Source organism: Anolis sagrei, chromosome 4 (assembly GCF_037176765.1).
Source record: "Anolis sagrei isolate rAnoSag1 chromosome 4, rAnoSag1.mat, whole genome shotgun sequence".
NCBI classification, from domain to species: Eukaryota; Metazoa; Chordata; class Lepidosauria; order Squamata; family Dactyloidae; genus Anolis; species Anolis sagrei.
This window is the reverse complement of record NC_090024.1, coordinates 49,452,338-49,470,426: the sequence shown is the minus strand read 5'-3', so window position 1 is coordinate 49,470,426 and position 18,089 is coordinate 49,452,338. Positions and strand designations below refer to the sequence as shown.

The 18,089-nt window shown below is 39.3% G+C and overlaps 1 protein-coding gene across 1 annotated transcript; it reads right to left on the bottom strand.

The window, feature by feature from the left end:
* Positions 1-2,972: 2,972 nt before the first annotated feature.
* On the bottom strand, positions 2,973-17,808 carry LOC132774855 (epidermal retinol dehydrogenase 2-like). The gene is made up of 7 exons (XM_067467413.1): positions 17,410-17,808; positions 14,879-15,010; positions 12,691-12,790; positions 11,131-11,275; positions 9,871-9,993; positions 5,737-5,871; positions 2,973-5,396 (listed from the first exon to the last, which is right to left on the bottom strand). Coding segments are annotated over exons 1-7 (963 nt in total). The 5' UTR covers positions 17,737-17,808; the 3' UTR covers positions 2,973-5,395.
* Between the last annotated feature and the right edge of the window lie 281 nt (positions 17,809-18,089).

The window sequence follows — 18,089 nt, the reverse complement described above, 5'->3', positions numbered from 1 at the left end:
CCAAAAGAAAATACCACATAAAAGTAATTTGTTGATTTTCTTATTACATTTTATACCAAAATTCGAGCATTCAGCACTGGATTAGATCTTTCCAAGTAGCCAGGAGGATTTGTACTCTCTTGCTCCCTCTCTTCGCTCCACCCATCTCCTGAATAGAACTTTTAATAGGCCTGTATTTTGCAGGACAAAGTTATTAAAATATAATATTGAGTACCTCAAAGTTATGAGAAGGCAACCCTAAGGCAATCCTATCATTGCGTTTTCTGTACACTAGCGCAGAACAATGGCTTCAAACTGCAGGAACACAAGGAAGAACTTCCTAACAATGAGAGCTGTTCAGCAGTAGAACTCTCTGCCCCAGAGTGTGGTGGAGGCTCCTTCTTTGGAGGCTTTTAAACAGAGGCTGGATGGCCATCTGTTGGGAGTATTTTGAATGCGATGTTCCTACTTCTTGGCAGGGGGTTGGACTGGATGGCCACGAGGTCTCTTCCAATTCTATGATTCTATGATTCTATTCACCATGAACATAGGAAAGTAATACTGAAGTTGTAGTCTGTTGTTCTACTATGATAGATGAGCGCGTTGGTGGACATTGTGTAGAACGTTAGCCCATAGTATGTAGTTGATGAATGGGTCCAGCTGTTGGAGCTCAGCCTGTGATTGTGTTTCAGGATCTGGGTGCTTTGGATGTGGGGAGTGATGTCAATGGCAAAGGTTTGGTCAATGATATTGATACAGAGAATGACCTGGAGACCCCTGTTCAAAGTGTAGTTTCCCATGAGAATGTCCCTGAAGGGTATGGGGATGATGGTATACTCCCTGAATTGCTACCAGAGAGTTACCAGGATTTGGGGTTTGAAAACAACTTGACATCTGCAGTAATTAATGAGCAAATAGATAGACGGGATGAGATTAGTCAAAACAGATAGGCCGAACAGTGCCTTCGGCGTTCTGCCAGACTTCAACAGAAAAAGATAAGGGAGTCCCAAGTAAAGTGAAACCAATTCCCGAGACTTTGGAATAGCTTAATGAAAGGATAAAAGTCCCAAATATGGGAAATGTAGCCAGTTTTACTTTCAGGGCCAGAATTTGTATTTGGAGAAGCAACCGCCCCCCTCCCCCCCAAATTTGTCTCCCACTTTATCCCGATACATCCATGAAAAAGTTCTGTGAGAGGATCATGGAAGAAATAATTCATCCACCCACAGTGCTCTCAATTCTTATTTGTTTGAGGAAGAAATTGCATGGGGTGTGGGACCAACTTCTGGAACTTCTTATCATTAGATGTTGTACACTTGAGTCCTGGCCATAATGCTTCTGACCTGGGAGAAAGAGATTATGGGTGCAAAGTAATACTACTATGCTCTCCCATGCTTCAACCCAACTGGAATTTCCTCCAGCTTTGGCAGAGTGTCAGACTGAACTCTTATTATGCAGCATTTCCTTCAGATGGCTTGGCTCTGCTTAGCGGTTCTCCAGTTGTCTGATGCAACTATTTACTTAACTTCCAACTCCGTGTTTGGAAGGCAGTTGAGTTTATGGTGAATACAAATAGTGTAGCAACCTAAATGTGTATGTACATTTTACGCTTATCTGTAATAAAGGAGTTTACATACATTCATATGTACATTTAGGAAATTTGTTAGTAGAAGGCATCACAAGCTCAGTTATTGGGAATGAAAGAGCTGCCTCTTGATTACGGAGCATCCTACCCAGGGAAGTCAGAATGGCCCTCTTTCTGTTGTCCTTCTGGTGGAAGGCTAAAACCTTTTTATTCAGGCAGACTGTTAAAGAAAAAGGTTTTTTAAGATCAGGTTCGGGGGGTGCTGTGCTTTTAGCTTTGAATACATTTTTAATCCATTTTATGTATTTTAACTGTTAATTTTTTAAAATACTGTTAATATTTACAACTATTTTAATGTCTATATATTTTTAGGTTTTAAATTGCATTGCATTGGCTTGACTGTAAGGCTCTTTGACACTCTTTTGTAGAGAGAAAGGTGGGGGAACAATAATAACAACCTTATTTCATTCTGACCCTTGTTGTGTTGTCACTAACCTTCTTTGATGCACTGAGGTGTCCTTTATTATTAAGCGTGAGACAATTTGTATTTTTTTTCACCCCCTTCATTTACACTTGTTCCTGATTCCCTTTGAAAGAAGTTTGATCCTTAGCTGAGGGATGGAAGGCTCGCTGTCTTATGTTTTGTCAATCTGATTCCAGCTAGAATTCTTTAGGCCTTCCCATTTTGATCATTTCCTTCTTTCTGAATCTATTCACTCTTCAAACCCAGAAGCGCTGCAACGTCTTTTTCCCTGCTGAATATAACCACTGAACAATTGTACACCTCTTAAGAATTTGGAATTTTTGTGCCAACCCTCCACTTGTTGTCATTCAATGTACATGAGGTTGCAAAGAAGTGTAATGAAATCAGAACTGAAACAGTCTCAGATATTACCTCTTCAGTAAGGGAATTTGAATCATGCTGCTGTGATGTGCTTTCTTTCAACCTGAGAAAATAGCAGCCTCTACAAGCAAGGAAGTGAATATTCCAGTTATCATAGAGAGCCAGTGTGACTTAGTGGATTATAGCTCTGGACACCAAAGTTGAAATCACCAATAAAAACCCACTAGATAATTGGGTAAGTCACACACTCTCAACCTCAAAAAACTGTTGCTGTAAATTGGAATAATAACAATAACAATATTTTTATGTTTATTTGTACCCAGAATTTTTCTCAGAACTGAGACCCAAGATGGCTCATAACTTTAAAACCATAAAACCATACAAAAGGGAAATATTAAAACAGAATTAAACATTACAATTAAATTACAATACTATTAAAACAAATGATAAAAATATATTAAAAGCAATTCATCATTCATGCAACATCCCTTGGCTTGCTCTTAAATATATTCTTTCAAAATCCTGCCTGAATAAGAATGTTTTGGCCCACTGAAAGGAAGATAGCAGAGAGGGGATCATTCTGTCCACCCTGGAAAGGGAGTTCCAGAGTCATGGGGCAGTTACCAATAAGGCCCTCTCTCAAGTCCCCATTAACTGTGTTTGCAATGGTTATAGCACTGAGAGAAGGACATTTCCTGATTGTTGAGATTTTAGCTAGTCCCGCGGATAAAGAGGTTCATACCTGGAGAGCTTTTTCTAAACCAGATCAGTCCAGAATGAGAACAAGAACTCAGGGTTGAAGGCAAAGCTACAGAGGTTTATTACGATTTGGCAAAGAACAAGCAATACTCTTCAAAAGGTATAAGCACAAATTCATAGAAAAATACATGACATCTTATACATTTCTGGCAGCTATTCAGACTTCCTGTGCTCTCCCGTGATTGGCTGAGAAGAGAGACAGGCTAGAATCCATGCTGGGATTGCCCCAGGATTCCCTTATGTTGCAGTCTGCAGGAGGAGATTCCCATGACAGGAGGACCAATCTTTTGCAGGGATGTCCCCTGGGAGGGTGTGACCCTGGAGGAAATGGTGATGTGAATATGCTGATGGGTTTTTTGTTAACTCAAGTGTCCAGTTCTGTGTGAGACAAAAGGGTGCAAGACCCAAAAGACAAAGCTGGTAATTCCAGACAATCAAGGGCTTGGCTGCCCATTCAGAAAGTTAACAAACTCATATTTGGTGCACCCCTTATTTTGTGGGAGTGGCATACTCTCAGCCTCAAGTTGAATGAACAAACATCCTGAGCTCATCCTGATGACAAAGAGAATCTGTCTGCACACACACAAACACACAAAGGTTTTGATATTTATCTGTCTTGGGGAATAACTGGAGGGACCATGGCCATGTTATTCTTTCCCAAGGGATTATGAAACCTGAGGGCATGGAGAGGTAGCTGCCTTCAAGATACATTTTGATACATATACTTGATACAGTTTATATATTTAGGAATTGACACAATACATAAATGATATAAGTTACACATAAAACTCAAATTGGTACATTTATTGAAGGGTTAGATTTGATAGAATTTTAGGGTACAGCTGCTGCTAGGTCTATCCCGGCGCCTCTAGCAGCTTTGATATTTTGCAACTTTGGAGTCGTGGAAAAGGTTTCAAAAATAAAACAAATACATATCTTTATGTTCTATAAATAATTGGGGAGGGAGTGCAGTGGCTTGACAACATGATGATATCAGAGCCTGGGCCAGTTGATACAGGAAGATACAGTCTGCCAAATTGCTTGAACATGAGCCATAAAGAACTTTAGAGATCATAGCACAGCACTACTCATAGTCACTGTAGCTGTTGCAACAAGGGAGTGGAGTGCTCCCTGTTGAGTGTGTTATAGCAATCTAAATGAGATGTAATAAAGGCACTTATTACTATGGCTAGATCCAGCATCTCAAGGAACAAGCACAGTTGGTGCATAGGTTTTAAACTGTGAAGCCATTCCTGGCCACCATAGAAACCTGGGCCTTCAGATTCAATGTTGAGTTCAGGAGTATATCCAAATTGTGAACCTGTTGTCCCTAGGTTTCTATGGTGGTCAAGAGAGGCTTTGCAATTTAAAGCCTATATACCAGCTGTGTTTGTTCCTTGAATCTATAGCTTTAAATTATGGTGGCCAGACAACAGACTCCCACAAAAGCATGTGAAAGAAAGCTCTTAATGTGCACCGGTGCTCTGTAGTTTGTATAATCACTATCTGGGACTCAGAGTGGTTCCAGGATTTCCTATGTGATCATCTGCATAGTAAAAACTCTTTCTTCAGTACTGGTTGAAAATGCATCATATGGTCAGTGATGATAGGGTATATGGAGCCTATGGCTCCAAAGTAAGAGGTAATGAAAGTACACCAAAACACCTAAGGGTCTGACATTTTGGAAAGGTCAGAAGGTTCCAAGTCTTTGACAAATGCTGTGTACTTGCATGTTTCTGTAGGGATTACGACTGAGACATAATAAATCATCTACTAGGTCTGAGCTGGGAACTATCATTAGCTTTCCCAAGTCCCAGTTTGTTTTCACAAATGTGCCACAAATGGGTGTATCGAAAAGTCATTTGTCCAGGGGCTAGGAAACCTCCTATGAATGGTATATTTTGCCATGCATTTACAGTAGTATAAAGACAATTGTCACCAACAGTACCATTTTACTATTTTTAACATAGTATCTAAAATTTGAAGTTTATGCAGCTATAGGATAAGTGAATAATATCAACTAGTCTAGTAGAAATATATGAAGCAGAAAATCACCTAAGTATGAAGTCCACCATTTACCAAGAAGAGATTTCTCATTTAGGATACAGTACAGCATTTCACAGCTCTTTGTTTTATGTCCTCTTGTAATATGGTATTTGAAGTGATTTAAATTCCCTGAAGAGTACCAAAACTCTACAAGTAGGCAAAACCACTTTTGTAGGAAGAAATCTGGGGAGAGAACACACAGCATTTCTGGTTAGCTCCAGGAGAAAATGTTGTTTTTAGGATTGACCTCAAAATTGTTCACTTCATCCCATCCCTGCCAATGAAAGGAAGGAAGTGCACTTTATTAAAGGATGAGCTGGAACATTTCAAATAAGTTATTGTGATCGAGTGAAGGAGACATAGTTTTAAAAGGGATTTTCAGAGATGTCCCCAACGCCCATATATCATGATTTACTGCTACTTAACATAAAATGTTAGGGACCTATAGGATACATGACAGACTAAGAACATTTTTAGATAAGTAAGAAGAAAAAACAGAAGATCAACCAAGTATCAAACATACCAATTGTCAAGAGGAGGAATTCCCATTTCTCCCTTTGTGATCTCTCCTCTTTGAACTTCACCTTTGAAGTGATCTAGATTATTGAGGAGACCAAGATATTCTACAAGGAGGAAAACCACTTTTGCAGGAAGAAATCTGGAGAGAGAACAATGTAGTATTTTAAATTTAGCTCTAAAAAAACCCATTATTCTTAGGGCTGGTCAGGTAGCCCCCATTCCTTCAGACTCAGACTGTAATAGTCCTTTCTACATATGAGAAATGAACTTAAACATTTCAAAAACATCCATTTGGTGAGAGATTTACAACCTCATTACAAGGGGCTTTTTCTGCCGGCATATGCTGGTTGAGCCCTAGATGATCCACAGAATCTGCTGGCTCCCATCTCATGACGCACAATGTGTGGTGATTCTGGCAACCCATGTGACATGGTCACTCATTACATTAAAAGAGATTTACATTGATAGGAATAAGAAACACCAGAACAATCAAGCTGTTCCTTTTAAAACATCTCTAGCTTTTTCTTGCTTTGAGCAATTTTCCCTACTGTTTTCTTGTAGTGGCAGGTATTTCCCTCTGACAGGGACAGTTCATGCCATATTACATCTGACAAGCAACCCCAGGTGCATTGTAAGATGAGGTAGTTATTGATGAAAAAGGATCAAGGCCATTGTGGGAAAGAATCGGCTCCAACAGTTCAACTTTGAAAAAAAAAAAAAGACAAGCCTCTGAGTCTATTGCCATCTTCCAATACCATAAAATAGAATATTAATCTCATATTGTTCCAATTTCATAGATGAAAATCAGATCAGATTTGGCAAAATGATATTAGACTATGGTGAGAATAATAAAAGTTAAAAATGAGGATTAACAAACAAGCTAGGTGTGGTGATAACTGCTATTAGGAAAATGGGAAAAAATGTCCATTTGCTTCTCTTTCCCCTACTGAATTAACTAAAACTGGGACATTTCAACAGTATGGTGAAAAAATATGATGAAAGAGTATTTATTTGAATTTTCCATTTTAAATAGAAGCAGTTTGATTTCTCAACTTCGAAAGTCATAAAAAGTGTCCCACTCTACTCCATTTGGGTCATTTCGTTTTGCACGAGTTTCAAAGTTAATCTGAAAATATTTTGAGCATCCCTAATTATTTTAATGCCAGTTACCATCCATTCAAGGCAGAAGCAAGCAACTCCTGCAAGTTTTGTGGGCAACTCCCTAACTATAGGCAAACTTCGTGTCCTGTTTTTCCAAACTTGTATTTAAAAAAATACTGAGAGAGTGTCATTCTCTAATGGCCTGGTTTGACCTTTTCCTGAAGTGTACTTTAAAGATGTGTATTTTTGGGTTCTAAAGAAAACTTTTCACAGATTGAGAGGATTCTGTTTAAAAAAATATATTGATTGGACAATGAGGCATAGCATATTTGTCTTCTATGGTCCAAATGTGGACCTAGAGAGCACTCATTTATTTTAAAACTTAAGATTTCATATATCTTATAACTTTTCAGTTGGTTATATAATTGCTTTATAATGACATCCTTAGTATTTTGAAACCATTAAAAACTATTCAAAACATTTTCTTTAAAAGCCTTTAATAAAAAGGCATGCTGCTGGAAGGACACCAGGAAGGGGGTCATTTTGCTCTTCTTGTGTCCCAACCAAGCATGCTTCCGTGGATGGTGGTGGAATCAAGAGAAGGGCCACTCCTGAGGACCTCAGGGCCTGGGCAGGTTTACACAAGAAGATACAATCTGCCAAGTAGTCCAGACTGAGCCATATAAGACTTTATAGGTCATAAACAGCCCTTTTAAATGTGCCCAAAAACAAACTGGCAGCCAGAGGAGCTGTTGTCACAAGGGGATTGCGTGCTCCCTGTAGCCAGTCCCAATTAACAACCTGACTGCAGCTCTTCGAGCCACCTGGGGTTTCTATACACTCTTTATAGACAACCCCACACAGAGTGGGTTACGGATGGTACTTCACTTCAAAACAATGAATGACATCTCCCAGCAGTTCCATGTAGATGTTAAATAGCATGAAGGACACAACAGAGCCCCAAGGGACCCCACAGCCAAACAGCCAGACATTTGAACAGAAGTCCCCCAGCACTACCTTCTGGGTGTGCTCGTCCAGGAAGGACAATGCTACTATACACCAGTTCTTCCAAGTTGCGTCTCAGTATGTGGCTCAGAAGGATAACATGGTCGATGATATTGAAAGCTCCCAAGAGGTCCAGGAGAACATGGACAATCTGTTTCATTCAGTTCTCTGTGTAGATAATCCACGAAAGCAACCAAAGCTGCCTCTATCCCAACCAAAGCTGCCTAGGCCTGAAACCAGATTAAAATGGATCTAGATAATCTATTTCACCCAGAAATCCCTGGAGTTAGGAGACCACCATGTACTCCAGTACCTAGCCCAGAATTGGAAGATTGGAGACTGGTCTATAGTTACCAAGGACATTAGAGTTTACTTAAGGTTCAGTAGTTCAATTGACATTGTGGATAGCTCAATCCAGTTTAGGTTTATTTGGTTTTTTTTTAACTAAAAATTCAAAATTTAGATGTGAGTATATAGGGTACATATAAGTGCTACAACAAATTGTAACTTGTCTCGTTTTATATTTATGTTATTTATTTATTGTTCCCCTTTTCTTTCTTTATTTTTATTAACCTCTTAAGACTGTTAAATAGTACTAAGCTGAAATGTGTTGGGCTAACTGGAAATGTAAAAGAATATTTATCAATGCCCTGAGACTATCTTTCTTCTCTGCATCCTTTTTAGTGGGTGTTACCAATCCTTGCTGCTTTTTGCTTTCTAGGAGCATATCTACAAGGCTTGGCCAAGGCTAAAGAAAAGCCTTTTCCATATAAAGGAGTGCTCTCAAAATGCTATAGGGTGGTTTTTGATAATTAAAGAAAAAAATAGGTATCAAATGGAACACAATTGTCACTCCTCCCTTTAAACCACCTCACCATATGGGGCTAGATTTGGCGGCAAATGCCCATTTATTTCTGGTTGCCCATGGAGCCAGTTGGCTCCCATTAGACAACATTGTGCCAGTTCAGTGGGTGAAGAGGGGTGGAATTGGCATGCTGCTGCCACCCTCGCAATACAGGAGGCTTCCTGTGTTGCCATTACTTTCTATAGAGGGAAGCCATGTGCTCCAAGCATGCACTGCGCTTCCCTTGATGGGATGAGCTGCGCGGCTTCCCCATGTCTGGCGGTGAGAGGGAACAATGAGGAATGTTTGTGACTGCTGTGCAAAGACGTCCAAAGCTTCAATTTTACCAATGAAGCTTGTGTTTTTAAAATTCTAATGAAAGGAAAAGGATGATTAAAATGGAATCTGTACAGATAAGGTAAAGCACATACTGTGACAGTCAATATATTTTTCACCAATGGTGTATGGAAGACCCTATGCAAAAATGTGATTTGAGAATCATCACAGAATGGCTCCTCGACTATGACTTTGGATTTGCGTGGTTTTTGTGGTTTTAATTAATTGGTTTTTAATGCATAGATTCTTTTACTTTCATGGTTTAATGAATATGCTTATTGTTTTTACTTGTTTGTTTATACGGCATTCAACTGTTGCCAATTTATAAGCCACTCTGAGTCCCCTTCGGGGTGAGAAGGGCGGGGTATAAATATATGTAATAAATTAAAAAATGAATTTACAACTCATTTCTTATGTACATTTTATTGAAAGTGGACTTTTTAAAAACATGGAAGAATCTTTTCCCTTTTATTTTGAATCTACTTTCAAGCCTCTGTACTTGAAGGTGTACTCAGGATGGCTATCATTATTGATATTTCTATCTTATCCAGTACAGAAGTCTGAAGTAAATTGTAATTTTGAAGAAAACCAAATGACAATTCAAACATATGAGCTCAAAGTTTAATTTAGTAAATGTCAAAAGCTACAATTACATTTCAGGTCTATACATGACAATAATCTCCAATGTTTGGTTGTGTTATTTAGGAATATTTGAACACAAAATGCCTGAAGCAGGGATTCAAACATTGCTCCCTTCATAGTCTGTCAAACTAGGAAGCCACACTGCCTTTCTGCACCATACTGTATGTTTGAACACAAAGATAACAAGTGACAGCAAAGATAAATGCTTACATTTTAAGAAGAATGGTCCGGGCATATGCTGGCACAACAACATAAAGTTTCTCCTTCAGAATACCATCCACAATCTTCTTCGCAACATAGCCTACATCCAAAATAGGAAATAGAAGTGGCCGGCTGTAGGAAGATATTTAAGAAGTTTATTTATTTATTATTTATTTCTTGCATTTATTAACCGCTGCTCTCAGCCCTAGGGCGACTCGTTGAAATAAAATAAAATAAAATAAAATAAAAGTTGACAATAAGCTTGAAAAACAATGCATTTATAAAAACCCACATCATTTTGTTAAGGAGCTCTAAGTTCACAGAATAACAGAGCTGAAAGGGCTGCAAAAGCACTGCCATGCAGAAATGTATAACTAAAGCTTTTCTGAAATATCACATCCAGTGAAGTCTGTTCCACTGTCAAGCAGTTCTTACAATAAAGAAGTTTTACCTATCGTCCGAGTAGAATCTCCTTTCTAGGAAAACATGACTCTAGCGTGTAATTTTGACATTTGTTTTATCAGTGGGAACTTCACCTTGCATTAGGTGGAATCAGGGAATTTCATGATGACTGGCAAACTTGGGAGTGGCCCGTACTTTAAGGCTAGTGTGGACATCTACACTGGCTCTAAATTAAACCAGTCCACTAACCACACAGTCCAGTATCACTACCTCCTTTCCTCTGCACTCAGGGCAGGAAAAAGGACAAATCGTGCTCTCTCATTTATGTCACTGCAACATCAGTAATGACACCATCCGGATAAAGTTTGGGGAGCAATGCCTCTCTAATTAGGGAGGAGCCTTTGACAACCTCACAAAACTATAAATCCCAGAATTCTGCAGAATTCTGCAGGATTTTAAGTGGATTTTTTCTCTAGTGTGATGAAGTGGTTAAAGCTCTTTGGAGCTCCATCATTGGCTGCCATTGTCAGGTAAGGCTGACCATCCTGTGGGGTTTCCCTGGATTTGGTGCGGTCTGAACTTTGGTTGCTTCTGTTCAGAAGCACAGCATTTGAACAGCTTTGTGGAATCTGGGGCCGGTACAGAGCAGAAATCCCAGATTTTGCTCTCCATGTAAACCACTTCGAGTCGCCAGAAGGCTGAGAGGGGCGGTATACAAAGAGAGTAAATAAATGTATATGAGCTCCCACCCTCTGATTACAGAAGCAGTTCCTGATAAATCACAAATCCCATCATACATGCTCCAGCTCTGTGCTTGAACAATGACAACATCTATGAACATACTGCTACTTGAAATTCAGCACTTACGTTGTTTGTACCCCTGTAACTAATTCTGTGTCCACATAATAAGGACAGACAATGGTGGTTTTAATGCCTTTCTTTCCTGCAGCTCTCATTTCAAAAGCAAGAGATTCCAAAAATCCAAATGCTGCACCTTTACTTGCAGTGTAATCTGAAAAATTCAGGGAGCAGAACCAAAAGGATGAAAAAAATGTTATATGTTGAATAAAAATGATTAAAAATAATGTGAAATATATGGAGTCAGAAAACATTTTAACATTGTCTTATTATATCATTATCTACCTAATATTTTTGCATGTTACTTTCAGAAAGTAATGTAAAATAATAGAGATAACCTCAAAAACAACTGGATGAAGGAGAACAAACTGTCTAATAACTAATGAGTTGAAGGGAAACCTCTATGCAAAGATTTTGCATACACATCTCTGAGTCTGAAAATAATTGTGGAAACTTCTGGAAAGGACTGGCAGGACATAAAATGACAGAATGATCTTTCAGGTTGTGTTCTGATGGCTTGTTCTAATATTCAGGAATGATGTTTGTTACAAATTTGCTTGTGCAGACGTGAGTACTTCATATTTGAATCTTCCCCTATATCAGTGGTTCCAACCTTTTTTTTTTTTGACCAGGGATCACTCTTCAACATTAGTACCAAAAAGGTTACAAATCAGAAAATTGCATTGGATAGACCACATCAGCTCTAGTTTCTGATACAGAACATATGCCATCTAGTAGTCGCTATCTGCTCACCCACACAAAACCATATTTAATATTCTAGAGCTGATGTGGTAGTAGTAAACCTTTGTGGATAGTCAGCCTCTCCCCTCACAACATCCCAGTTGCCTAAGCACTATAAGAGGGTTTTGCAAGACCACATGCTACATGGTTTTGAGACAATGGTATGGTAATGGTGAGGCTGCCAACCATATTTTCATTCTTGTGGACCACAGGTTAGGAACTGTTGCCCTATATAATTCTCCCCCCTCAACTTGAAAAGGAAAGAGGTCACAGCATGCATACTAACTGTACAAAAATCATAACATGCTATCTCTTTGTTTCTTTATAGATGTTTCTTTCTTTTATAATACGCAAAATCTCACACATTTTATTTAGATACTGCTGAGATTATTTTCAAGTGTGCTTCAAACCAAGTAAGACTGATATAAATTCTGTTTGGGACATTTATTTATGTATTTATTTCCTATATTTATGCCCCGCCCTTCTCCCCCACATCTGCTCTATATGATATTTCAATTATAATGTCTCTGGGAGGAAAAAAGTTAACAAGATTTTTGTCACTGCCCTTTTCTGAGGCTGAAAAGGACTAGTCCAAAGTCACCCAGAGGGTTTCATGGCCAATGGAAAGATGATCCAGTTTTATTGAAGTCATAATTCAACACACAAACAGTTGCATCACAATGGCTCATTAACCTAACTGTATGTTCCCCTCATTCTCTTCTATATCAAGATGCTATGATTTGCACTGATTAAATTCCAGTTATGACAGTTATCCTTGAGTTTATGCTTTGATAGCATGAATAACAAATAGATATATAGCATACTGACCTGTTAGTTTATTGGACCCCACTAATGCTGATACACTAGCAGTAGAAACCAAATGACCTTCATTGCGGGCAATCATAGCTGGAAGAAAGGCTTTGCAAGTCTGTGATACAATTGGTAAATCATTATTAACACTAGGCATATTTCATGTCACTCCCACATTTGTTTCCTCAGAATCCTGAGATAGAACATTACAATTAAAGGACATATATGCTGACATACTTTTTCACGATTTGTATGACAATTTACTCAATGCTATGAAGTAGTAAATTAAAAAAGTAACACATTATTTGCAATTCATTATTTAATCAACTGATGGGAATTGAATGTAAGTAGTATCTGAAAGGATACAATTAATAAAGTACTTTTCTCTTCAAATACAATATTTGGATTTTTCTATTTTTGTCAATATGAGTGGAGTGAACTGAATGCCACTGAAAAAGAGAGGTTTTCCTTATCATCACATTGTTATGTGGCATGTCATGCATTGCTTGACAGCCATGGGGCTACCACCAAGAAGATCCTGTCTCTCATCCCTGCCAACTGCACCCGTGATGAGGGCGAGACCGAGAGCAGGGTCTCCCCAGAAGATCCTAACAGTCACACCGGGTCATAAAAGGAGATACGTTCGGACAGGTAAACTGGACCGGAATCATTTAGGGATTTATAGGCTAAAGCCAGCACTTTGAATTGTGTTCAGAAGCAAATTGGCAGCCAGTGGAGCAGATGTAACAGGGGCATTGTATGTTCCCAATATGCCACTCCAGTTAGCAATCTGGCTGCCGCCCGTTGGACTACTTGAAGCTTCCAAACAGTCTTTAGAGGCAACCCAATGCAGAGTGCATTGCAAGGACCATCCTTTGTCTTCTTAGAATTTTTCTTTTTCCCTCTTTAGTTTGTGGAAACCCGAGAGGCTTTAATCTTTTTTGCTGTTGTTAAAGATATGTTTGTTGGCCAGGAGGTAGGAGGCTCAGACACCTCGCGCTTCTTTGAAGGAGTGGGAGAAACCAGCACTTTGTCCATTGTTTCGTGGACCTGAGGGGCAGAAATGCCTTCCCCCAACAAGAGACACTTATCTTGCAAGGTTTAACCAAAGGAATAGTCATTAGGCATAGTCAAAATAGTCCATCAATGCAAGGGGGGGGGGGGGAGGAGACAACCTATAGTAAAAACTAGTCCAATTCAATAAGCCAGAAGACAGAAACATCCAAAGTCAGACCCCAGTTAGGTTCCTGAGATTTCCAAAGCTTCTATGATGTCGGCAGAAGACAGAAACAAGAGACACTTATCTTGCGAGGTTTAACCAAAGGAATAGTCATTAGGCATAGTCAAAATAGTCCATCAATGCAAGGGGGGGGGGGGGAGGAAGGAGACAACCTATAGTAAAAACTAGTCCAATTCAATAAGCCAGAAGACAGAAACATCCAAAGTCAGACCCCAGTTAGGTTCCTGAGATTTCCAAAGCTTCTATGATGTCGGCAGATCACAGAAACTAAGGCTTCAACCCCTCCCACTGATCATATGCCTCCCGGGGAGGGTGGACAGGGCTGAAGTTAGAAGGCTTCTAAAGCTATCCAGAAGATTCTGGAGCACAGTGTGCAAGCACAAGAAGTACCATCACAGTGATTTTCACAGATACCACAAAGAAGAAATATAACTGAATTATAACAAACCTTAATATGTAGGTTTACTTGCTAATGCAATGTGATGGAAAGCAATCAAGAGTCAAGTGATTTTACGTCCCTTCCACACAACTGTGTAAAATCCACACTTAATGAACTCAGATGATTCATTTCAAAGCAGATATTGTTCAGGGACTATGTAACCTGTGTCACTGAGGACAGTGTGTTGTTCTGTGGCTCTTGCTAGCAAAGCTCAAGGCCATGTTAAGCAGCCTGGGGTCATGTTAGCCAAAATCACCTCCATGCGAAATGAAGCCACTATGAAGCTGATTCATCCTTGGAATAAAGGGCCAATTAAGATGTTCCCACGATCACAGTGTTTTCTGAGGCTAGTATTGTGTGGTTCCCCCACAATAAACCAGTGGGTTTTTCATGGCAAAGTAAGATTCTCCATGAGATCATACTCAAGAGTTGTATCCAATACTCAAACCACTATTCCACATGTCTACATACAAACCATGCCATTTTGTTAAATAATTCCATGTAGTTTTGAATGAAAAAATAATTACCCAGAAATGAGAAGTAGTGTTCACTTCTAATGTTTCTTCCATATCTGAGTCAAGAAGATCAAGGAAGGTCTTTCCTTTCAGGACACCTGCATTGTTGATTAGGATTTCTACATCACCCACTTCCCTTTTAACCTACAAAAATAAAAATGAAAACTTGTGCAGCCATGTCCAATACTCACCTTGATTTATTAAAACAGCCTATACAAAGGGAAAGTTAGGGCATATTCAGACATGGTGTAAAATTCCCTCCCGGATATTCGCAGGTGGTGTCCAAATGACGCCCCATGAAATTGCAAATGCTTTAGGCAGTTTGTTAGTAGGTTTGTTCTGTACCTTCTTGGAAGGCGTGAACCGAACTCACTATGGCCACTGTCTGGACTGCCCCCCCCCCAAAAGTCCTGGATTTCTGAGGGGACAGTCCAGAAAGCAGTCACATTTTTCTGGATTAAATCAATCCAGAAAACCACAAGGGCACATACCCATTCCTCAAACCCCTTAAAAACCCTTTTTAAAAAATAAAATGATTTACGGAGCTGGCAATTCCCTGCTGCCGCCCTCTCCTGGTACTTAGGAATGAGGGGGGGGGGTGATTTTCCTCCTCCCCTGCCTTCTTCTGGCATGCCATTCCTCAGTGCCCCAGGAGAAAGCCAGTAGCAGGGAAATGCCAGTTCCATAAGTTATTTTCTTTTCAAAGGGGTTTTAAAGGGGTTCTCTCAGTAGGTACCAGGAGGACATGCAGACAATGCCCATGGAAAGTGTGGGCTTTTGGGGTGGTGTGCATACTACCCGGGTCAACGCAGACTTTTCCACTGTTTGGAGCTGCCCTAAGATTCCTATGGGGCAGCACTAATGGCTCCCGAACCCCTGGAGGTTGCTCACTCCTGTATAAAAACCTAATTGTATTAAACAAAAAGGACTTCATGTGTCAGATCTTAGGCTTACCACAACCAAGTACATTACACACTATGGGCACATCAACACTGACTACTTTTGATTGATATAGAAGTGAAACAGCATAGAGCTGAACTGTGATAATGTGGGGCAAGGTCAACTTAATGTAGCCTTGCCCAAGGTTATCCAAAGTTGGAGGAATTTCAAATCCTGCCCAGAATTTGAGCTTTATGGACAGCAAAAGCAGACGAGGCAGTTTTCATCTGGAAATGGCTGCAAGTGTCCTGACTGCCACCGACTTTCCCCATGTTCGGATGGCCTGTGAAACAGATGGCAGTCTCTGCCCCCTTACCTCCCTTGTTGTATCAGTCCCCAGTCATGACATGGCTCCAATCTTTTCCTTGTCACTCATCCTGACAGCAACCATGGCAACAGGGGGATTACCTCCTCCCCCCGGGCATGTCTGATATCAAGGTGAGTGATGGAGAAAAAGTAGATGCTGTGTACTTGGGCTGGACACCACTGTGATATTGGGGCTGAAGAAGGAAATGCAATTACCCCCTATTGGCGCCAAACCCTATTTGGCACCACAGGTCAGTGGGGATTTCCTCCAACTTCTACAGCAGTAGGGGAATCCTTGTTCAGACACTTTTTGGCCCAACTTGGTCTCCATCATCCAGCACACCAGATCAACCCCAAAGCAGGGATTAGTGTAGATGTGTACAATGGTCTACTTCATGCAAATTTTATGTTCCTATGAAGAATTATAAAATTGTATATTGTTGTTAAGGCACTGAATTCGTTGCCTATCTGTAAGCTGCCTTGAGTCCCATTCGGGGTCAAGAAAGGAGTGATATAAATATAGTAACTAACTAACTAACTAAATAAACAAACAAACAAACAATTATCAATTTGGATGACACAGACATTACCTTCAGATGCTTTACAATGTACAGATATATTGTAGATAATATTAATATTTTTAAAGATGCTAGAAGAAGACTTTGTTTCATTAAATAATGTATTACTTTTTTCTATAAATAGCAGTTTAAGAGGGAGAGAGGGAGAGAGAGGAAAGAGAGAGGGAGAAGATTGTGAGTGTTGGAGGAAACAATGTGAACTAAGGATAAAGGATGAGAGGGTGACAGACAGAAAGACTGATTAAAATTTTAAACTAAACATTTAAGCAAGATAACCTGGAACTGAAATTTGGCCACTGGACAAACAGTCTTTTGTTTACACAGCTATATTTTATTCATTATTGCAAACATTTTGAAGGGTTTTCAATGGCATTGCCATGTTCATATAGGAAAGAATACTTGTATTTGAATCCTCATATAACATTTGTACATTGAGCAAACCATCAATTGGGAAATCAATGAAATCATCCAAAAACTTTAGTTATTATTCCTTCAACCTAATATGTTTTTTATATTTAAAAAATTATCATATTAACTTGCATATCCTTCTGTATGCTTTATATAACATATTTCTCATACTAACGTGTATCCTCCTGTAGGCATCCCTGGCTAAAAGAATAGTCAAATGATTTCTCCACTTAAGTTCTCCAAACACTTGGATGGTTACTTAAAAGGGCAACAGCTATACATGAAATTTTTGAACCATAAATAAAGCTTTACCTGTTCAGCCACTGTGTAGATTTCTTCTCTTTTGCGTAGGTCACACTTGTAGGTATAGACCGCTAGAGCCCCATTGGCTTTGGCAATTTCTGCTGTTTCACTGTTACCTTCTTCGTCAATGTCCCAGAGAACGAGAATGGAACCAAGACGTGCAAAATTTTTGGCAATCTCTTTTCCAATTCCATTTGCAGATCCTGTGACAAGCACTATTTTCCCAGCAACATTTTTTTGAATACAGAAAAACATCAAAATGAATGCCTCCAAACTGTAATAGCAAAATAAAATAAGAAATTCTATGGTGTCCAAGATACTTCTTATGATTAACATGGCTCTGTTGAATCTATTCTCTAATTTAAAAATTAGATAATCTAATTTAAAAATTAGATAATTTACTGTCAACATCAATTATTTTCCCCCCTGAAACGTTAGCTATTCTCATTTAATAACTTTGATGTTGATCCTTCAGACTCAGCCTCACAGGAGAAAATGTTACTGTCTATGCTACTGTGGGGATAAATATTTCTAACACTCTTCTTTTTAAGAATGTCCTTGGGAGACCCATTTTCTTCTCCTCCCACTTACAATTAGATTTGATTATACAAATAACATTCAAACAAGAGGTAAAGGATGTAATTTAGCAGGATTCTGCACATGACCAGCATGGATATGTGACAAGATAT